Genomic DNA, 23,711 nt, shown 5'->3' with positions numbered 1-23,711 from the left:
ATCAGCCTGGAGCACCGAAAATAACTGCCTCTCTCTTTTTACTATCGGGAGAGGCACTGAACTACAGTAAAGAAAAGCAAAGCCCGCAGTGGTGAAAAACTGTAGAAACATTTAAAAGGGAAAAGTTGGCTGCTAAGTCTAGAGAGGTTTTGTTTTTATTCCTTTAAGGGAGGAGTTGGTGTAGGCCTGGAATTCAAATCTGAAAGAATAATTGTGACTGGGAATGCTGGAAATGTGGGAGCCAATTTGTAAAATGAAGTGATATACTGAGTTGCTTTAGCGTATAGGATTCCTCTTTTACAAATTATTTCCTTCTAGTGTGCCAAAGCATTCCCTTTGAGACAGAACTTTCAAAAAGAGGAGTAAAATCTATGGGGAAAGGATAGAGATTTCTACTGCCAAATGCCCAATCCTTTTTATCATATTCTTTGTTTCCTCCTCCTGAAATCCTTTTCACTAATCTATCTAACCCGATTTCGTCCTCACTCATCTCCACTACAGGTCCTTCTGACACCAACGTGGAGCATCAGCTTACCAAAACAGCTCCCTTCCACTCTGGTCTGAATGGAAGCAGGGCAGAAAATCACACAGATCTCTCCACCCTGAAAACAAGTCTATGATGAATACAGGCCTCACAGATAAGACGCATATAATCACCTCAGCTTCTCTTTAAACACTAAGCAGTCTAAGTCAGTCTGGCTTATTTATTCAGTAAGTTATGTTTTCCTTTATAGCGGTAGCTAGCACAACATGGAAGCACAACCTTTGACTTGGGAGTTTTGCAAGAATAACTGGTAAGATACCAGTAAGAGAAATAATTTAAAAAATACTGCAGCTTTTCCTGACTGAGCTAGTTCTGAATGCCTTGCAGCAAATCAACTAGTATGAAAGAGGAAAGAATACTCACAGTTGTACAGTGGTCAGAAAATGTCCTGGGAAACGAGAAGAAGTAAGAACTGAAGTTATTTCTTTGCTAAGTCAAAGCCATCATTCCAGCCACCGTTTCCGGAAACTATTAGCAATGAAATTTAAGAAAAAAACCCTTGAACGGTTATGTCAAATGATACATCTTTAATTTCTAAAAGGTGATAAATACTAAGAAACTGATCTAGTTGACAGGCAGTTAATCCTCCTTGCATAGTACATTTATCTCCATGGGATATCAAGAATTACACTACTTCAGGAAAACTGGCACCTAAGTGAGCAAGCAGCCTCAATCCTATACAAAAGTTACAGACAACCTCAATGTTTCCAAGTTTTACTTTGTAATGGATCCAGAGAACAGTCTTTGCTTCGTCCACACCTATCCCACAGTAGTGTATTCTTTCACTGCACTTTTCAGTTGGCCGTCTGTATGAAAAACATAAAAGGCTGCAACCCACACTGATACAGTAATTCACAATAAATTAGCTTCATTCTATTCAAACTTGGCCTTTTTGAGGTCAAATACCGCAAGGTACATAGTTACGGACTTAACTTTTTATGTAAAATGTGTACCTCACAATACTTATAAAATGATTACTTGATTAACGCTTCATCCAGAAGATGTTTAATCCTTCCCTTGAGAAGGTAAAAGGTGAGGCTTCAGTTTCAGAAGTGCTCTTGACAGTCATCTAAAGTAAGCACTGAATCTTACATGAAGCCAAAAAATTTTAACTTGCTTAACAAGCTTACTTAACAAGACAAGAGTAAAGACACTTTTTCATATAAAAAAATTTAAAGTTCTGTTTTACTGTATGTGTTAGACATATCTACAACGGATTTTTTTCCCTTACAGAATGATAGGTGGAGAGGAGCATTGTACTTACATCATTATTAATAATCCCTTTTTTCTAGTAACTTGTGTCCTGATTTTCAAAAGCACTAATTATCAGCATATCCTAGGTACTGAATGGTAGTAGCAGGCACTCAGAACTGTTGAAAATAGACTATTAGTACTTGTACTTATGCCACAAATGCACCATTTGAAAATATTCCTCTTGAAAACAGGTAGTTTACTTAGTCAAAATTGGTTGACTAATTACTATTTTAATAATTCTTGTAGTGTTTTAAAATGTTAGTGGATTATTTTCAAAATTAATATGTCAAAAATTTAAGTTTATGATAAATAGACTTTGGAAAAATTTATACAAGGCCGTAAATAAATAATTTGAACTTCAGTCTCATTAAAAAGTAAAACAGTACGTCACACGACAATATCATCCTATCTAGACAATACAATCTTGCTATATTTTATTGCATAATAATTTGAGAGTAACATCTTAAGTAAAATACGTAAAGAAACAAAATCATTAGATTTACTTCCTTTAATATTGAACAACCAAAGTTTCTCCTTTGTACATAATCCAATTTAAAGATAATATAATTAGCACTTCCAGCATTAACAGTCTGTATTTACAGTGAATGTGATGGGGTGGATAATCTAAAGAGTATTCAAATCCGTATGAAACAAATCAAAATACGAAGATTTACAGTGGGCTCAAGATCCAAGACTTTTCCATTTATGGAATGCAATTTAAAAGGCTTTGTCATCTCTATTACTTGTAAGGGTTCCTGAAATGATGGTTTTTAATAGTATTTTAAAAATTTGAAATCTTCAGTAATGCCTTCATTATTTGTACGTGACATTAAAAATTAATTCCAATACTTCCATTTAATTTTTCACTTGCTTGTAGACCAGTCTGAAATCTGATGAAAGGATAACAAGGAAATTTACTATATAATCCTAATTCCATATTCCTGAATATACAAGTGTTGGAAGTAGATGATGTCAGTCCATTCCAAGGGTTAGGTACACAAAACTTACAAAATGTTCTTCGCTCTTGCATAAAACGTGTACACAGTATCAATGAGCGGGGAACTTCAAAGTTTTTATGGGTTGCTGCTGGCATGGACCTTTGTTGATTGAAAATAAAATACCTTTCACTCTATTGTTCTGTAGCAGTTTTAGAAGTTAATCATCAATCCCTGGTGTTTCACCCTGTTGTATTCTGGAGGCTATTCTAATGGCTTCTTCCAGAGACTGTTGTTCTCCAAGCTGAAACAAATGCATTCAAACATACATAAATCCAAAATGTTACATATGCATATAAATGTTAAAAAAAAAAAAAGAAAATAAATCAAAGATCTAGATGTGGATCAATACTTTAGCACAAGTAAGTGTGATCAGTATTGTCACACCTCTTCTGGGTAATATATACCAGCAGCTATCTAATCAGCATGACAATTAAGATAGCTTCCGATAGCAGATTAAACTGAGTTTCTGTGTGTCTACTGAATACATTTTCTTCAAAGAACTGCTGCATGGTAAACACATTTCATGACACACAAAGTAGATGATATTTCAACTTGGCAGATGTAACAAAGCTAAGATAAGGCTTTCAAAAGTCATGGTAGCTGTTGAATTACATTTAACACTGGTAAAGCAAAGAAACATCTTCATTTTTCTTTACTTTCTTGCAGAAAGTCAGCTCTTTGGAACACCATATGACACTAATATATATAAAAAGTATATACTTATTGCAGAATCCTGACTGTATAACAGAGCAGTCATGATGACACTATTCAATTCTACAGTAGTTAGAGAGAAGATTATCTTGCAGTTGCAACTACAAGGCCATCAATGTATCTGGCACTGTCAGAAGCAACATCAACCAACCCTGAATAAAGACAACTGGACACAATTTTGGGAAAGAATCCATGGAGTTTTATAATATGTACAACATGCACATACATCCAGTGATGGGAACACTGAAGACAACCTCAACCTAACAAAAACGTAAAGCTGGCCATTTCCTATTGGCTCGGGAGAAAGATGCATGAGACTGTGCAAAGTAAAACCAGATTATCTGACAGATGGATAGACCTAACGGGACAGTTCTAAATATTGTCTGTAACTTGTTTTTACAGTCACTGGATATCACATTCTGGAGCCACTCAAATCAAGAAGAGCTCTGTTACCACCTCCTTAGGACTTCAATCTGGCTATCAAGCTACTGGCTTTATCAGTATTTAGAAACCAAATGGATTAATTTATTAGTATCAAAGTACAAAAGAGAAACAATCAAGAACTCAGGAATAATCAATAATATTTTAATTTTGAATCCTCTCTTTTATTTGTATTGTATATTTTAAGTTTAATTAATATAAAGATACTTCCACCAAAAGCTTCACTGCTGGTAACAAAAGAGGGGCATGTGCAGAGAGTGCCTATGTTTTCCTTTCATTCAAAGGACACACTGCTGAGGATGCAAGTTACTTTTTTTCTTCCTCTCATGCAAACAGTTGCCTTCTGATAGGCTCTTACATGCAGTTTTGATTACTGCCAACTTAGCACAAAAGACAGGAGTTCAGAATTATGAGCTTCTCGACTTTCATTGCTCTTCAATCAGCATCTGACTTGCTATTTTCCATTTAACAAAGGGGAAAATAACAATCTCTCTGCTTGAAGATATTAACACAATTCCTTTCAATCTGAGCTCTTAAGTAGTACCATGCATACATACACTTAGACTGCAGCATTAATCCTGAGACTCAAATGCTCAGAGGTTTTGACCTCATATTAGTTTCAGTGAATACGAACAGTTTGAAGGAACCAGACTTAAGTTGCTGTTACTTCCACAGGCAAAGTATATTTTACCCCCTGGAAATGAAATTTGTGAGTGCATTTTCTGCATTTCCTTTTCTATTTGAAGCTATTTCCAAGAACCTTAACTTACACTGCTTAATACTGATTTGTTTGGAAACTCTCTTGAGCATCTGCTCTCTGCATAGCCACAATGATGTTCTTTTATATTGGTATTTGTCAGAGCTAAGGCCCATCATGCAAACCATATTCAAGACAGTTGCATATACTCAACTCCCTTCCATGAAAATTATCCTTCTCCTAATTGTATACTGTTTCAGGATGTATGGTTCCCGCGATTGTCCATGTTCTCTAGAACAAAATGTGTGTCTGTGGTGATACCCAGACAACAATAAGATCAAACCCACAAAGTGTTGAGTCCCAATTCCACAGTAAATTTGAATACAAAAGTAGCTTCAATACATTCCCACTGAACTTCTTATTTATGCACATAGTTAAACACAGAATCAAGAGGGCTATGAGGTGGATCAAAAGTATTAGGCACTTTGCAAGACTGATACTATCATGCAACCCAAAATTTAAAGTAATTGAACTCCTTTTATTTTATTTTGAGTTTAAAATTTACTTCTGTCATTGGAGTGGCAATTTCCCTAAGATCCTTCAGTCATTTATTTGACCCTTGACTGCAATGTCATGCACATAGTTAAACACAGAATCAAGAGGGCTATGAGGTGGATCAAAAGTATTAGGCACTTTGCAAGACTGATACTATCATGCAACCCAAAATTTAAAGTAATTGAACTCCTTTTATTTTATTTTGAGTTTAAAATTTACTTCTGGAGTTGGAGTGGCAATTTCCCTAAGATCCTTCAGTCATTTATTTTGACTGCAATGTCATTTAGAGATGAATTTTTAAAATACTGTATCTTCCACGTTTAAAATTCCAAAAGCTTTCTATTAACCTACCATCATATCATATGTAACAAAAATAAAATATACACATAGTTAATTTAATGTTCAAGTAAGGTAGCATACTGGCCATCGTTTGTGCTAGAAGTTTCGTTCAACCTTCCAGTCAAGCTTTTTAAAATACTGTATCTTCCACGTTTAAAATTTCCAAAAGCTTCTATTAACCTACCATCATATCATATGTAACAAAAATAAAATATACACATAGTTAATTTAATGTTCAAGTAAGGTAGCATACTGGCCATCGTTTGTGCTAGAAGTTTCGTTCAACCTTCCAGTCAAGCCAAGCTTCCCTCTGAATAAACTATTCATGAAAACACTTGTCTAGGTTTTGTTTTCGGTTACTTTCGAGATAAAAGCTTAATTTGTGCTTGGTTTCCACCTTCTTTTAAATTGGCCTAATTTAATTTAAATTAAACTCTTTCATACCTAGAAATTACTCTTTCATCACAGTGTTTGGACAATGTGAGGAACTATTTACAAGAGACTGCTGCTTGTACTGTGCTGGTTTGACACATAAACAGAAGGTTACTATTTCCAGAGATTTTTGATTATTAATCTTTCTATATAACTGTTTACACTTTTTCGCTATTAGCATTTCAAGGCTCAAATAACAAACTCAGTAATTTTATCTGTATAAGTGCATAGCAATTTACCCGTGAGAGTTTGGCTTTATATGTATCAGCTCTATATGTAATGCTGAAGGATGAATGAAAACGCTTTTCCACTGAAAACCTGTGACCCCATGAACAATTCAGTTGACCTGAAGTTTGGCCCTCCCCTAACCTCCCCCTTTTTTGGAAGTTCTACAAGTAGATTTGGAAAATCAGGTGCTTATTATTCCTCTTCCTAACCCTATATATTATTTAAACTATGAGATCATATGGTTATGGACTATTTTTTCAGGGGAGCCAAGCTTATTCAAATCATTTTGTTACATGACTAGGAGCTTCTAGCTCTAGAAGTAAGAAACACTCAAAAAAACCATTTATCACCATCTCACCTGTACTGCAATTTGTGTTCCATTGGATGTAGCCAACAATGTAACAGGTCTAGTTTCTGTTGTCACTAAGTGGTGCCCATGTTGCTGATGTCCCATTTCTGATGATGCACTATGAAATGCTGCTAAGTCTTGAGCCACAATAGCAACCTTCAAGACCAAAGGAAGAGAATCAACTGGATGACATATCTGTTACCGTTACTGACCTCATACAACAGTTATCTTCAAAGTTAAAGTTAAATTTGAAGCTGTGATTATTCATGAGCATAATTGTATTGTGTGAAAGATACATTTTTTTAAGAAAGGTTGCCATCACTGTGTTCTCAGAGTTACCTATTAGCTCTCAAAATATAAATATCCTCAGAACTGCACAGAAGTTCAATAAATGTGCCTATAAGCCTGTGATTATACACACAGAGCATGGTGCTTAATAAGTATCTTCATTTTAATGTGGTGCATTTTTAGAACAGTGGAATGCATTTTAACTTAAAGATTAAAAATTATATCACTATATTTCTACTAAAAAAAATAGCTATTGTATTTGTATATTAAAAACAAAACTGCAAATACATACTTACACAAATGTTTCCTATCTGCCAAATAAATTACAGTCCCATAATATTAAGTGATAAAGTTACAGTTTGTACTGGATTCTATTCTTAGCTCTGCCACTCATGTACTGTCTGACTTTGGGCAAAACGCTTAGCATTTCTAGGTCTTATTTTACATACACCTAAATGAATTACCGGACTGGTACCTCAGAATTTTTTCTTGGTGCCCAATTGTTTTTAAAACATTCTGCCATATATTGATGTATAGCACTGAAGTAGAACATATCATACTCTTATGAGAGGAATGCTATAGCCAGGTGTTGAAAACTGCTTTACTTAGTTAAATCTATGTGAACGACAGAACTGTGATGGCTTAGGCGCCTATTTTATATCATCTTATAAAGGAACATTACACATGTACACAGGATAGTATCTTACCTGCTGTCCTTCGGTGCCTTCTGCAGTAACCATCGCTACAGAATGTGTTCCTGCAGAAGAGATGACGGCATCATGGGCAGGGACTGTGATGGTGGTGCCATCTTGTGTTACCATAGTGATAGTATTGCCAATGGCCTGCATATCTGCCTGGGATATGTTGACCTGAAACACAAAATAATTCCTGAAGTAACAAAAAGGTTTGATTGCTGCTCAAGTCATACCTGAGTCTTAGCTTTCGGCAACATAACATATGTTTTTAAGTAAGGTTTGAAAAAAAACCAAAACAATGATATACATTTGAAGTGTAACAGCATTTATCAAACAAATTCCTGCTAGTTGGCTCAGCAGGAATACTCCTGCTAGTTCAATTTCTTCATTTGAAACAAAATGTGTAGCAATCCAGAACAAAAAGGCAACTTGTTTGTAATAGTGAGGAAAAAAATTTTTAAGCCATGATCACAAGTAACATACTGGCCAAAAGATCTAGCAGCCGTTACTCCACTTCCTGACCAGCATGCTTATGCATTCCTTGAGAATCACCATCACTCTTTGGCCAAGTCCCCATTTTGGACAAAAAGCCCTCATCGCATTCCTCTTACTGATTGGGTTCTAATATTCCATAACCTTTCAGACACACTTATCTGTTTACAGAAATAAAATTATGGCTCTCAGTAATAAGAAAAAGGATGCATACTTGCCCCCAGAATCTACAACTCCAAGTTAATAAGATCATATCCCAAATAACTGCATGATAGATTATCTATGCATGTGTCTTACACAATGGACAATGTGACTCAAGGTAGTACCACCTGACATACTTTTATCTTAATGGAAGTACTGAAGAGGCCTATGAGGGCTTAGAATTTAAACCATGAATAAACAATTCATAAAAAATTAATGATATAAATTACTGATGTCTCCAGTATAAACGCATTAGGGCATCAGATACGTGATTTGATGTCTGATTTACAAGGTAATAAAACATCCCAGAACTAAAGTCAAGCTGAAGGATAATTTAAATAAATGCGAGAACTCCATGTCATGGCTTCTGCAGGCCTTCATTTTAGAGGGTAAAAATGCCAGTTACCTAGTATAGGTGCAATGTTCAGGGCTGGCAATATAACAGCCTCCTTTAATATTTCATTTCCAATTTGAATTTAGAAGATATCTTTCATATGTTATGGCATTTCATCTACCTTTCTAGGTGAGATATAAACTTTTCCCCATATGCCTTCGATACATTGCCACAGCTAAACAAAACGGTTGTGTTGAAATCCCCTCCCAATGACATTTCTTATGAAATCCTTAAAAAAATATATCCATGGGAATTTTCAAGTGGAGGTAGTATCAAAGCATTCCTTAACCTCTTGTTTATGTTAGAAATGGTAAGAGCTGCACACTACCAAATAGCTAGTAAAGCAGGCACCTAGACTAGAAAGATTTCCCACCCACCCAAAGTGTGTGCAGACAAGACAACCGTGAAGATGACCATCAAATATTAATAGACTAATCAGGGAATTCTAAGAAACCACAGAAACTAGGCTGTATCTATAACAATTGTTAAAATAGCCCATGCCTACTTTAAGAGTGACAAAGATAACAAGTATAGCCAAAAAAAAATCTAGCTTTGTATTAATACAGTTTGAGATGTCAGAATATGTAGTTTAATTTAGGTATTCCACTAGAGGCCAAACCCTAAACATATCCTGATCCAGCTCCAAAGAAGCTTCTTTCCTTAAGAAACCCATGTACCTATTTATCAAGAACCCTAACTGATTTTAGAAAGCACATGGAGTATCTGCAAACACCTGCCTCGATTCTCAACATATTTTTGTCAGCTCTTTAACACTGTGGTTACTTACATGTTGGGTTCCGTCCTGGGATATTAGTGCTACTTGTTGACCTAATCCTGACTGAGTAACTGTAGCAACCTGTGCAGAAATTACATCTTCTCCCTCTACACCTGTCACATAGGTTATCTGGGAGCCTTTGAGAACATCTTCACCTTGACCTATTTGATACAAAGAAGGCAAGAGGATAGTTTACATACTCTGAATGCTGCCAGGAAAGCAAATGACAAGGATTAAGTGCCAGCCTGGTTTGAAGGTTTTAAACACTGCAATGGAAGAATTACAGTGGAAAGATGAGAAAAATAAAAGAAGGAAAGGTAGTAAAAGCAAGTCAGAAAGTCTGTTGCTTTGGGAGCACAGGGTATAATCTTTTAGCAATGAGTTTTAACACACATAAATACTACACATAAAGAAAATACACATTTAGTTCATAAGCAAATATTAAAATGGTGACAAACATTTCTAATTCATTCATTAAATGTTAACCTCTCCATACAAGAGGCTCCATGCAAACACAACTGGCAGCTTTTTAAAAAAGTTATTAATTAACAAACATACAGAAGAACACAGTGATGCCTTTGTGTGAAGATTTAAGTAAGTTCATTATCTTCATAAATGTTTAACCTCAGCAAATGAATCTTATCATTCCCTTAAAAGGAATTAGACTATAGCAAATCTGCTTGAGGCATTCAGTGCAGTTTCCCACATACATGTAGTAAAACCACTTTTCTGACCAAAACAGTTTGCACGTGTATTTCCTATCTTCAGTCACATCTAAAAATCAGAATTTGACAAGTGATATTTGTCCTATCACAGTACTTCCTTCAGTCTGATCTTTTATAGTCATAGGATTCAATACTCATGATACCATGAAAAACATAATCTCAGGAGTACTGCAGCACATGAGCTTATTTTCATCTTTGCCTCTAGGACAGTTTACAGAAACTGCTATTAGCAGCAAAACCAGCACAGTATGAGGGTGCTGCAAAGACAGATTTTCCTTTTCTCAAGGCAGTGCCCTTTACTCCTGCACAAAACACTGTCACCAACCATGGTGTTACACGTTTTCTTAGAAAAATCCGTAAGAAAAATCCAGTAGGTTGCAAACAAACATTTTAGATTCTCTCAGGTCCCTTCCCACATTCATGTTTATAGCAGGTTTGCTAGGACTGCAACTCAAATTTCTCTTATCCCAAGGACTGCTATAAATGAGTTTATGATCTGGTCAATTACTCCGTTTCTGTTTACAGGTTGCCTACCACACTAAAAAGTCCTACACAAAGAAGTTAAATAACTTCATTAAGTACTTCAGATTTTTATCTATGCTTTCATTTCCTTGGTTATAAAAACCCAGCAAAATATTATCCAGCCCATTTTTTTACAATAAGAGATTCAAAGACTGAAACTCTAACCTGGAGGTGGCTCAAAAAAAGCCTCTTGTTCTTCTTCAATGGGCTCTGTGTCATTGTGTGCTGTCCGCTTGTGCATAGCAAGTGTAGAAATCTGCTTGTATGTTTTCCCACAGTGATTACAGTTATATGGTTTGGAATGAGTATGTACAACATGATGTTTATACAAACTGGAATACTCTGTAAAACGTTTATCACAACCAGGAACTGTACAGACATAGGGCTTCTCCCCTGTATGGAAAAACGAAAGGGATAAAGAGAACTTTATCCAGAATGTACAGAAAAAATTGTCAACAAATGCTATTTAGTGACACACCTTCATTACCAACCACATTTCAACTTCAAAGGCAACAGTGAAGGTCAAGCTCACAAAGTTTATCAATGCAGCCTCTCACTATCTTTTTTTAAAAACTACTACCAGTAAAAGTTGGGCCCTTTTTCTCTCTATCATTCCATCTAAAACATCCTTCTGATGAATACAGAATGATACAGGCTGAAAGCTGCAATGTCAGTTTGGCATCGTATTGAGAATTTTGTTCTTTTATTACTGGAAGCCCCATACTTTTCCTCAATGATCAGGTATGTTGATGCAGTAGTACAATTTCACTTACTTTTGAGTCTTTAAGCTCTGAAGAAATCTATAGGAAGCACATGTTTAAACAATTATGATTTCATATAAAACCACCTTTCATTTAAATATCAATGAAACAAATGTCCAAATTACATTATAAACTAAAAAGATAATCTGAGATACAAAACATACCTCTATGAAACCTGTTTGTGCTTCTATAAAATATATAAGGCTACCAAGATGATATGGCTATCACTGGCTTTTACATTTTAGAACCTTCGAATTTGTGCCAATTATTTCTGCTGACTAACCCTGACAATCAAGTTGGATAAGTATTTTCACCTCCAGTCTATAAAAAGAAGGTTTTGACCACCGCTCCAGCAGCAAGGAAGATACAACTGGGATGAAAGGGTGACTCACCAGTGAGCCAAAGTCAAGCTCAGACTTGTGCTTTACTGTTACTTATTTAAGAAACAGCTCACAACGGAGGCAAGCCCCAGAACCATATTAAGAATTTAGCCCAATGTCCACTGAAGACAAGGTTTTGCATTTGTTTTAAAGAACTTTGTATCCAAACCAAAATTATTCTGCCTTTACAGCAAGGCAGAAAACCTAACTGCTTACCTATCCTCAGTTGAGGGGAGATGAGGCCCAAACAAAAGTACCAAGCCAGGTCATAGAAACATGACTATACCCAATTACAATGCACCAAAACAGTGTTTCACAAGGAGAATGACACAGCCTTTCCCAAGCAGATCGCACTTCAAAATACAAAACATCACTCATATACCTGTGTGTATTCTCACATGATTCTTATAATTAGTTGCACTGGCAAAAGCTCTCCCACATCCTGGCTCTGTACAGTAATAAGGCCTTTCGCCTGTATGTGTCCTGATGTGAACCTTTCTAATGTTAGATGTTGTGAATGACCTGCCACATCCTTCAAATGGACACTTAAAGGGCCTTTCACCTGAAAGAAAAGAAAAGGTATACATGCAAAAGTTATAAAAGAACAAAAATCCTAAGTTACACTTAGACTGAATGTTCTCTCTTTGAGACCCTCAGTCAGAAATACCACAAACATGCCACTGTGGAGTGTTCTACTGTTTAGCCAAAACTGGCAAAATTCAGGAAAAACATACAATCTGTAAGCTAAATTATGAAGCATTTAGATTAGTACTTTATGATGTATAAACCAGACTCAGTTGCTTGGATTAGCTTCCACATTGTCCATATTCTAACATATATTTAACACCTCCCCCAATTCATACATACATCACTCAAAACAAGTGTATCATACCATTTGTACATTTGTCAATTGTAATTCATAAAATGAAAAAAAAACCTTCATGATTTAGCATATAACCAAGATACAAATGGATTAGTAAAACTCATTATAGAAAGCACTTAACCTTACACGAGAAGAACCAACTTTTTAAAGAGAGACAGCCCTGAAACTCAAGTTTCAAACCCCAAAACCAAAGCAATCACAAATACAGGTTCTTTTTAAAATAAGTCTATTTGTGTAATATAAATTTAAGCACAATAACTTACCTCATTGCACCAAAACATTTCACCATGAACACTAGATAAGGCCAACCCCTGTCTAATACCCCAATACCCCTGACCTTTCAGATCTATCAAAGCACACAGAGGGAAAGAGTTAAGGGGGTTAACTTTGGAGAAGTGCGAGCCACCTGACATGCTGTCCTGTTGTAATTTCACACGTCCTAGACCTAAGTACATCCCACCTACTGTACTGCTTACCAACGAGAAGAATCTGAGAGCAAGAGAGGGCAGATTACCACTACAGATACAACATTAAGTACTTAGAGACAGAAATAAAAAACGAAGTCCTGATAGAGACATTAATACCACAAAACTCCAAAGTAGTTAGCTCCTTGGCAGAGGAAACTGTAATTCACTCCTTAGGGCAGCTGTTTCGGGAAGGTTTTTCAGCTTCTTGCCAAGGCAGTGTGCGTGTATTGAGCGTGCACGCCTCAGTGTTGTGTTACCATGGCTCCCCTAACCCTTGCTTCAGCATAGGACCGCAAATCATGCCTGAAAGGAGCAGGGTTGCAGAGTCAACCCCACCCAACAACAGACCCTGCATTAGAAACCACAACAGATTGCTCTTAAAGAACGCCCGCAAGAATGTCATCTGACTGGTTGGTGAAGTCAGCCTTTTAAGTTTCTAAGGTCCTTGTTAGAAAAGCCACTTGTTTCCAGGTGACAGATTTCTAGCTCTAGAAACGCAATGCAAGTCAGAACCCCACAGCAGCTATGAGGAACCATCCACACCAGCTTTTCTAATACCAGAATAGTATTATGTCTAGGGAAGTCATGGAGGACCCCGAGGCAAGCATTTGATGGCAACAGAAAGTGAGACTGGGTTGCCACTGAAAGAGAGGGAAAAATAACTTTTGGTTAAAACAGGCAGAAAATGAAGAAAACGTTAACCCTGCTTTAATGATAAAGGAACGAAAAGGTTATAGAGCCATGGGAGAGAGTGGGCAGAGCCCAGACTTGCCTCCCTTGGGTGCACTGTTGCAGCTTGCATAGGGTATGAGTATACACTACTCCATCCATCTGCACAGAGGACTTGGTGCAATTTTCTTCTCATGCTTTGGCTTCCTGCAACTACTCATAAATCTAAAAAAAGACACCCCTGAACTCTGGCCCCTGGACTGCTGGGAGTCTGTGACTGTATTATTAATATTATTCAAACGGATAAATGGTTACATAGGGCTGGCTCAAGTCTTTTGTCTCAACTGCTAAATTAGATTAAAGCTATTAAATTACCATACAACTTCTATGGCCATAAAGAATTAAAGAAAACAGTCTACAGCTAATCAAGTTGTTGTCCATACTACAGAAATCTTTCAGTTCATAGTCTGTACTTGATGTACTACATAACAATGTCAAACAGTTCTCTTCTAGAACTGAAAACAGATGACACTTTATGTCTTCATCCTGATGACAACTTAACATCAAGATAGCACTAATCGCAACAGATGGCTTTTGAATGCAGAAGTCCAAGAAAGTAGAATTATCTCAATGTAATCTTGAGTTTTTATAATTTTTATTGCCTGCTTTTATCCCCCCCCCGCATTGTTCTTTTTAATCTGAGGAAAACCTATTTATTTTGTTCTTTTTTTGTTTTTTACTAAGATTCAGAAAGTTCAGTGGAAAAACTTGTCAGTGTTCTAGCAAACAAGTAAATATACTTAATGGAATAGGTTAGTATGTGATAGATTATTCTTCCCACATTTAAGAGGGTTTTTTTGTTTGGGTTTTTTTTGGAGATCTCAGGAGCAAAGGAGACATTGTGCAAACTTGTTTACATGTGTGTGCACCCATAGAGTTTTGTGGAGTGTAGTGTATGCTGTCTAGAATTTATTTGTGGTTTGGCTTTTAAATGAATCTTTTTTTAGACCAAACGTAAGGGGTTTTTTTTAATGCATTTGGAAGTTTTAATAACAGTTGGTTTTCTATGATATTTTTGTTCATTTTTCTGCTGCAAGAAGAGAAGGGAAATCAGGATAACAACAAGCTCAGAACTATCAACCTTCGTGAAGCTGGCATGCAAGTTATCTTAAAGCATCAAAACTTAAGAACACTGATGCCATTTCTAAAAGGCGAGCCATATTATTGAGGAAAAGTTCCTTGTTCTGTTACAGCTGCAAATGAAATTGTAAAGGTACCAGATGACACAGTGAAAATGTAAGTGATGCATTCCTAAAAGTTAGTGCATTTGCAATAGCAGTGTGAATGCTTAAGCACTTTTTCCAAGAAAAGCATGCTGGATTTGCAGTAAATGCTTACCATGCTGAAATGCTGTTGAGCTCACTGGGCTTCAGAAAGAGAATATACACAGGCTGATTTCGTAAGTATAAAGTCACAGAATGATCAAAGAGAAAAAAAAAATCCGCCTAAGTGAATTAACAAAAAAAATAATGGCTGATAGTAGTACCTGTGTGGGTTCGGATATGTTTCTGCAGGTCTCCTGAAGTCTTAAATGATTTGGTGCAATTTTCTTCTGTGCACCGATAAGGCTTTTCACCAGTGTGTGTTCGGACATGACTTTTTAACCCATACCCTGAAGATCAGAAAGGATGTTATAATAGTATAAACACAAAATTAGGATACTCATAAACCATCACCATCAAAAGCTGTGCTTGCCATTCCAATCAGGAAGCTCCCTGATGAGTAAAATTTGTTTTCACTCTTCAAAAGCTCTTCATTCTACCATACAGAGCAGCAGAACTTAGATACAGTTTAGAAATTCTTTCATCCTTCATTTATGAAGGAAGTACACTTCCATAATGCTGCTTCTTCCCTTCAAAAGGATAAACTGTAATGATTATAACGTGGACAAATACTTATTCTGTCTTCTGAGGAAGCTGTATGCTCTGTATTCCATCAACTTTTTATCTCTTACCACTACTGACATCAAAATGACATTTAATTACTTGCTCATACAAAAATCAGTACCATTCATGAACTCAGCAGTAAAAGCTCTTCTGCTATCCAGGCTCTAAATTCTAATTATTTTAAACCTTATTATTAACATCATCACATATATAGGTGCCAACTGATAGCAGTCATGGACACATCCCTTTAAGATTACTTTTAGGAACTCATCGTCATCAAAAACTCTACCAGTCTAAAGTGAGCTTTGGATCAGGCCCTCTGTAAATTATTCTGCAAAGAGCATTTTAACAAGATTTTCCTTTCTGCATTTCCCTGAAAAGATCATGACTAAAGAACCCTGAAACAGCCATTTTAGAAATTGAACTTGAATTTTACTTGTGTCCACAAATGATGTATGTATTTCTACAAAATAAAGTAACAGTCTGTAAGAAGATGGCACCTGCTTTAGTTTCACAGTGTGTTCTCCCTAAAACAGCTGAAATTCCTGTTTTTGATGTTTTTAAAAACACAAAGCTTGTCTACCAATCTGAACAATAATTCATTCTTACATCTAAAATAAAGTCAATTTCATGATCCAATCCAGGAGAGTTCTTAATATTTAAACCGAGAGCATTCAGTAATTAAAATGAACTTTATCAAAGGCAAGAATTGCTGAACTACAGTGATACAATGCTCTGACCAAAAATATGGTATTAATAGACAAACAGCTGTTTATAGCCATACATCAGTCTGTTGCAAGGGAAGAGAATATTTCATTATGTAGTTTTGAAATCCCTTTACAAACACCATGCAATTAAACTTAGGTGCAACCCTTTAAGTGTGGTTGTTTCCCTTTTGACCTTTCTCATTAGCATTTCTTTTGCTTGCTTCTATCCAAAGAAACAGTATTAAACGTATTAGATCAGATGAAGTTATTTTAAAAACACGTTAGGGTTTTGTTTTTTTTTAAATAGAGCCTAACTTTTCTAAGCATCATACTAATTTACATTCAAAGTAAAAGAATAAAATATGAAACAAGTTTTGCTCTTTCACTTTCTTCCATGTTCATTCTTCATAATTGCATTCTGCACGCTCAAATTCCATCTCAGGGAGAGCATAATTTATGAACAGAGTAGTCTGTACGAAAGGTAGAGTTCACTTAATGAGAAATGTCACTCTCTGATACAAATTCAATAAAGAACACTTAAAACAGCACCTTCCATCAAAGTTTCTTTCAAATTTGGAACAGAAGATCAGGTATTTGCCTCTAGCCAACAGGTTCAGCTTCTTATTATCACCTCATTTAACTTACACTATTAGTTTCATGTTAAGAAAGGCCTATTTTTTCAACATAAAATCTGACTGTAGCGTAACAGGTGAAGAGTAAGGGAACGTGTCAAGTGTTTCACCTTATTCCTCCTTCAGTAACTAAGAGTTACATCCTCTGTCCTTTCTATATGTTACATTAGCTGAAACGACTTTTTTTTTTTGCAGTTCTCCCAACCAAATTCTTTACTTAGTTTAAAAAAGGCAATATTAAAAACTTAACTTTATACAGAGACAAACACTAACAAGCAGGAGGAGCCAGTCTACAAAAGATTACCTGTTGCAAAGGCTTTGCCACATCCAGGATGTTCACACTGATATGGTCTGTCTCCTGTGTGTGACCTTTCATGCACCTGTCAAAACATCCAATACACTGACTTAATGAAATGTTGTATCTGATTACTTCAACACAGAAACAGTTCATTCTCAAAGACAACATATTTTATTTTTCTTCCTAAGATTCACATTCAAGTGTCTTCTTTTTAAATCAGTGATTAAAAAAAAAAATATGGTAATGATGTTTTTCCTAAAACTAAAGATGTCTCTTTCCGAGGTCTAATCTGATCCTTTCAGTCAGTTTTGCAAAAAACACTTCTGTAAATACACACAGAGTTGCCATCATGCAACTACATTAAAGACAGTATGCAAACATGCCTCAGAGCCCACTCCCCTCAGAGTGGGAAGAGAATCTGTTTTTTGACTCCAATGAGTGCTTCTAATGATCCTCGTATATTGCATGAAACCTCTACAGCAAGGACACCATTTTAACACAGAGTCAATGACTCACTGACTCCAGAGCGTTTTGTCAGAGACAAGGCAGCACTGCAAGGAGTCTACCTCATCGGCACGTGATTATCTCAGTCTAAGCTGGAATGTTGTAATGGAACAGCTCAACACCCTTACTATTTCAGTAATTCCTTTACTTAATTTAAAAAAGGAAGAGAATTAAGGAGTTGCCACCTGTAAAGAAAAGATGTTTCCGCTTTTCACTTTGAATGTTGGATTGTTGTGAAGAGTTAGACTTTGTATTATGATGGTAAAATCTTTCAAAAAATGGAGTTTTTGCATGACCATGCATACACGTAAAGCAGATAAAGTGAACACTGGATTTCAGAATTTCTGTGACACTGCTGGTAGAAACTATCTCAACAAGAGATTTCTTACATGCTGGCAATATAGGAGCCTAATGTTCCCACACCTGCATCTATCCAGAACACTAAGCAAAATCAGCTGAGCACCTGGGACAACCAATTATTGTAAAATCAATCCAATAAACATTTGACAAAACAGCACTATTGCCACTGGCTCTCTGTTAATTTCTGTTACTTTTAACCACATAATCTGTCAAAAAGAGTCATGCCTGCAAAGTAACAATGCTCATTTTACATTTCATCACCTTAAGATGGTGAGCTGTTGTGTACAGTTTTCCACAGCCATCGTAATCACAGCGAAAGGCCTTCTCTCCACTCTGCTGAGATTTTGCAGTCACTCTTGTTCCATGTCCTTGCAAGACAATCTTAAGTTAAAAAAAAAAAATTAAAAAACCCCTACAATGGATCAGAAAAGTCACACGCTATTTTGCTATCAAGCCAGAGCTGATCCTGATAGGTTTCTTTTGTCTCTCTCTGCTATGCCATGTATTTCTTAGTCCTCAATAAATAAACTAAAAATAAATAACTAAAAAGCTTAAGTTCTGATGAAAGGAAAAAGAGAACCTGTAAAACATATTTACTTGTAACTAGCAAATTTAAATGCATGTATTAATTAGCCAAATAACAACAAAGAAAATAATTTGAATATAAGCCCAGTGGCAAGATGACCAAATTACTAGACAGAAGAGGCTTAGATTGTATCTAAGGCACTGGATCCGTTCCTAAGGGAGATCAGCCATAAATCAGACCACCTTCAAAGATAAGTTCATGCAAAAGCCAAACAATAATTAAATGCACTTATAATGAGCACTTTTTGAAAATGAAGGAAAGCATTTTGTACTTTGTCATGTACATGTAATGCATGTGTTTTGAGCAAACTAATTGGAGCAATTTGAGCTAGGTTCTATTCTCCTTTCTGGCATGACACAACAGGAAAATACACAGAATAGCTTTGCAATGCAACTTAAACCACTTTTAAAGGCTTCTTCATACACCAATATGCAAGAAACATTCATACAGACTGAAGAAAGAGGTGAAAGCCCAAATGTAAACATTTTGATACAACTGCATGCAAAGTAATCGAGAGTACTTTAAAATGTCTACCCTTCCTTTAAACCACCCCCTCTTTTCTTATGGATCCAATTCTATTCTGAATTGTCAAAAGAACATTTCACAGAATCAATGAGGTGGGCAGGCACCTCTGGAGATCTTCTAGTCCAACACCCCTCGCTCAAAGCAGGGTCAGCTGCAGCAGGTTGCTCACAGCAGTATCCAGATGGGTTCTGAGTATCTCTAAGGATGGAGACTCCTGAAGGCTGTCCCCAGCCTTCACATTCCCGAGTAATTCTTCTTGGTAAGTATGAGGTCCAGCAAAGTGTCTCACTTTGCCAGCTGCTCAATAACCTGTGTTAGGTTGCCAGTTGCCATTCCTGAACTCCAGAAACCTCCTGGATTTCACGTGCCCTGTTGTGATGCTCTTCCAGCAGATACCGAGGTAGTTAAAATTCCCCATGAGGACCTGGGCCTGTGAACATGAAGCTTCTTCCAGTTGTCTGAAGAAGGCCTCATCTTCTTCCTCATCAGGCACTCTGTAGCAGACAGCCACCACAACGCCACCCACACTGGTCTGCCAGCTAATTCTGACCCATCAGCTCTTGACTGGCTCATCACCCATCCCAAAGCAGAGCCCTGTGCAGTCCTGCTGTTCTCACATGAAGAGCAGCTCCCCCTCATCTCCTTCCCCGCCTGGCCTTATTAAAGAGCCTCCATCACAGCACTCCAGTCATCTGAACTATCCCACCACATCTCCCTCATCCCAATGAGGCTGTAGCCCGGTAACTGCACATAGACCTCTAATTCCCCATTCAGACAGACCAGAAATTTAATTGAGAATAACTTTCCTATGGATTCTTCAGGGAGTATGCCCCCTGTTACCTTCAGACTGTTCTTAAGACTAAAGATGCAAAGTTGAATATGAAATTTTTAATCAACAGAAATGTACAACTCCACCACTTCAGAAAAGCTTCTCTGGAACCATGGAGAAAAACAACCTCATGAATCAAGAAACCCATTACTAATACTATTTTTTAACCTATGATATCATGAATCACAGAAATCACTTTAATACGTTAAAGATCATGAAGACGCTTGGTTGAGCACCTGCACTTAAGCATTGATTTGTTTTTTCTATCAGTAAACCTGCTACTATTTCTTTGTTATTTCAGCATATAAAAATATATATACAATTGCTAAGATCCGCTATAAAGCTGAAGTATGCCAAAGTTTAAAAGAAAATTAAAACAGTTCTATAATCATTGTGCTAATATCTGTAAGGAAATAACCAGAATTTGTATCAATATTAAGATTGATACAAAGGGGGAGGGGGGGTAAAACAAACGGAACACTTAGGAAAAAAAATCAGTTGAACATCACGAGCATTTGTTTGTTCAAACAACTGTTTGCAGAAGTATGTGTTTCTTCACAATACATTAGTTGGTATGACTTGGGGATTATTAAGAATTCAGCATTATCATTCAACAAGGACAGATATAGTATTAAAATTACTTTTCTTACAAGATAATACACTCTAAAGGAACTAAAAAATTCAGATGTTAGGAGGCACAAAATCAGAAGAACAAAGCGAATAACACACCTCTATAATAATGTGAAACTTGTTGGGAGAAATTGTGTACTTCAAAATACTTTTAAATAGACAAAATTTAAAAAAAACCCAACTGATTTTAAAAGAAATCACAAATGCATCCTGCGTTCAGACAGGCAACGCAGGAGAACAGCAAAGGTAAAGATCTCAGATAAGATTTTTATATTGCATACATACAAACTTCAGTCATATGATTCTGCTTTTATTATGAACAGATGGGTAAGAGATTTGAAAGGAAGTAGTGTGATATCCATTTGGGCACACGTAGTCTTTTGTTTTCACATGTAGAAATCACAAAGGGGTTTTATGCTTTTTTCTTTGGTGACAAACCTAACCACATGCAAGTTTGAATGACTACTTAGCAGCATGACATCTGTTCTGTTCTTGTGTTACCTGTGGACTTAAAAAGTTTATAAATATACATTTATTTAATACTATATATGAGACTATTTTATCCCAAGTAATATATTATTTCAGAATGAGTTACAAGTAGGTATCTACTTGAATCAAGACATAAACATGATTAAGATTTTCAGAGATAATTGATAGCTTTGGGACCCTTCAGTTGGCCAACTGAAGTCACCTTATAGGGGTCAGAATTTGAGACTAAGCCTCAATACCTTTTGAAATATCATATTTGTTTTGTTTGGAACATATGATGCTCCGTAAGATTGGCACATTTCCATATGGCATATATGTTGCCATATATGTATAAGATAAAACAACCTCCAGATTCACTTTGTTTTGGGGCTGAGGCTGAAATCAACATGTAACTGGATACTGGTTACAGGTCATTTTGCTTAATAGGCTCTTCCAGCTAAAACCAACCAAAAATCTTACCTTAGTCTTCCTTGAATTTTATATTTTGTTGGAGTTGTATCCCTATTCCAACCTACAAGTGTGCAAAACCTCTGAATTTCTTGATTTCATTTTATGGAATATATTCCAATGCCATAAATAATGCATGTATTAGCTATTCTCTCCTTTCACAGTCATGCCACACAGGCAACAATGGAGTGTCTGCAGCTTTAAGTATTGTGGGACCTAGCTTTTAAAAAAATTAAGAGAGAATTTTGAGGTAACTGTCAGAGGTGAGCCTATAATTCTTCCTTTCACAGATACTGTATTTTACTGTGGAAGATACTTTTCCTCCTTGTCTAGTTCGTTATCTCCTACATTAAACAAAAAGGAAAAACAGGGCTTCTCTGACCAAACCTTTCTCAGTGCAATGACTTTTCTGTTTTTGATTTTGTCGTTTGAATATGTGAGGGTATAGGGGTTTTATTATTGGTTTTGTTGTTGGTCATAATTCTTTGAAGCCCAGAATACTCCTTTTCCTTTAATAAAATATGTTATGATGACAAATACCATTCTCCCTACATAATTTTACAGATCCCAGGTGAAAAAAGCTTCAGACTTAGTAAGTTGCACCTGTGTTTTCCGTTGCCCTTTGAACTTTTAAGTTAGTATTTTCACATTGAAAAGGTTTTTATATTTCTACATACTAACAACATGAATACAGAAAAAGAAATGGAAGTATTTTTCTGCTTCTTTAAGCATTCACTAGGAACAACTCTCTTATCTACTGATTAGTTAAAAAACCCGCAATAAAAGTCAGGGACTCTAACAGGACAAGTGGAATCAAAATAAGTCACCAAAGAGAGAACAGTTCCAGACATATGCCTGGAATTGTCTCTCTTGAGAAGAAAATAATTCATTAATTGAGTCAGCATTCCTTCTGCTTTAAGGACTATAAAAAGTCAGTTCATTCTCTGGAAAAGAACTGAAATACTTACACCCTTACTGATGAAATACTCAGGTCAGCGTGAAAAATCTTAGAAGTCCAACATAATTTTTAATTACCTTTTAACAGAAAAACCCCAGAAGACAGTAAGCATTAGAAAAGCTTTTTAAAATCCTGTGAAAGGATCTAGTACAAAGTGAGAAATATGATCTATCTGTATAGGTTTGAGATCTAAAATTCCTGAAGGGTAGCAGCAGACCCTAGTTCATGGCTACACAGGACTACCTATCATGCATGTTGCTGGGCAGAGAAGAGAGAAGAAATAGATATATTTAACTATTTTGTATTGGGCTACATACCTGCATTTTTTTATCTTGTTCATTTTCACCTATCATTCCTGTGCCACTAACATTGTCATTTCCATCAATAGACACCTGAAAAATGAAGTTGAAATGGGAAAAACATTTACAGGTTATTTTTATTCATCTGAAAAACAGAGGGTTACAGACAGTTCCTGAGGGCTTATTATTTCATAGCTCTCTAGCTCCCTCTTGAAACATGGTTATCCTATAGTACATTAGCTTACATGAAAATCACCACTTGTAGCACCTGCATTATAGAACAGGTAAAGTGAGCATCTCAAAGTTGTCTTAAAACAAGGTAGGAAAGACTGCAAGAACCAAGTATGTTAACTTAATCGACTGACAAAAGTATTAAAATAAATTAATAAATTTAACAATACTGAGTTCTGACAGAAAAAAGAAAACGTTTACTTCTTTTACAATAGGGATATCTCTCTCACTCCCTGTTAAGCAGAATTTACTTGTTTCGAACAGCACAACTCCTTTGGAATCAAAATACCTAAGACAATGTGTTACATCTCAATTTGAAATAGTCAAATTACAACAGCTAAGCAAAGACTTGTGTATTGCTCCATACGTTTATTTTTAAAAACAGTCTACAGGAGGAGAAAGGTATTGCTGCTTTCCAAGGAGCTTATAAAAATATTTGAAAGAGTATTAGATGTTAATTTGAATTTTTT

At 36.1% G+C, this 23,711-nt stretch overlaps 1 protein-coding gene across 2 annotated transcripts in view; it reads right to left on the bottom strand.

Annotated features, from left to right (window-relative positions):
• Positions 1-1,043: 1,043 nt before the first annotated feature.
• The window catches only part of ZNF143 (zinc finger protein 143), a 34,241-nt gene continuing 11,573 nt past the window's right edge, over positions 1,044-23,711 (bottom strand). Inside the window, exons 7-17 of one of the 2 annotated variants that reach the window (XM_009288807.2) lie at positions 23,029-23,103; positions 18,509-18,628; positions 17,390-17,465; positions 15,347-15,472; positions 12,164-12,343; positions 10,806-11,033; positions 9,406-9,554; positions 7,544-7,705; positions 6,558-6,704; positions 2,920-3,037; positions 1,044-1,914 (exon numbers count right to left, since the gene is read on the bottom strand). In XM_009288807.2, the coding sequence (XP_009287082.2) occupies positions 2,954-3,037; positions 6,558-6,704; positions 7,544-7,705; positions 9,406-9,554; positions 10,806-11,033; positions 12,164-12,343; positions 15,347-15,472; positions 17,390-17,465; positions 18,509-18,628; positions 23,029-23,103 (1,347 nt within the window). In that variant the 3' untranslated portion in view covers positions 1,044-1,914; positions 2,920-2,953. Of the gene's footprint in view, positions 1,915-2,217; positions 3,038-6,557; positions 6,705-7,543; positions 7,706-9,405; positions 9,555-10,805; positions 11,034-12,163; positions 12,344-15,346; positions 15,473-17,389; positions 17,466-18,508; positions 18,629-23,028; positions 23,104-23,711 lie in introns of those variants that run through there. The other variant, XM_009288810.2, reaches the window with a different exon arrangement.

Source organism: Aptenodytes forsteri, unplaced genomic scaffold (assembly GCF_000699145.1).
Source record: "Aptenodytes forsteri isolate BGI_AS27 unplaced genomic scaffold, ASM69914v1 Scaffold8, whole genome shotgun sequence".
NCBI lineage: Eukaryota > Metazoa > Chordata > Aves > Sphenisciformes > Spheniscidae > Aptenodytes > Aptenodytes forsteri.
Note: the sequence above shows the minus strand (reverse complement) of the source record. Positions and strands in the feature narration are given on the sequence as shown.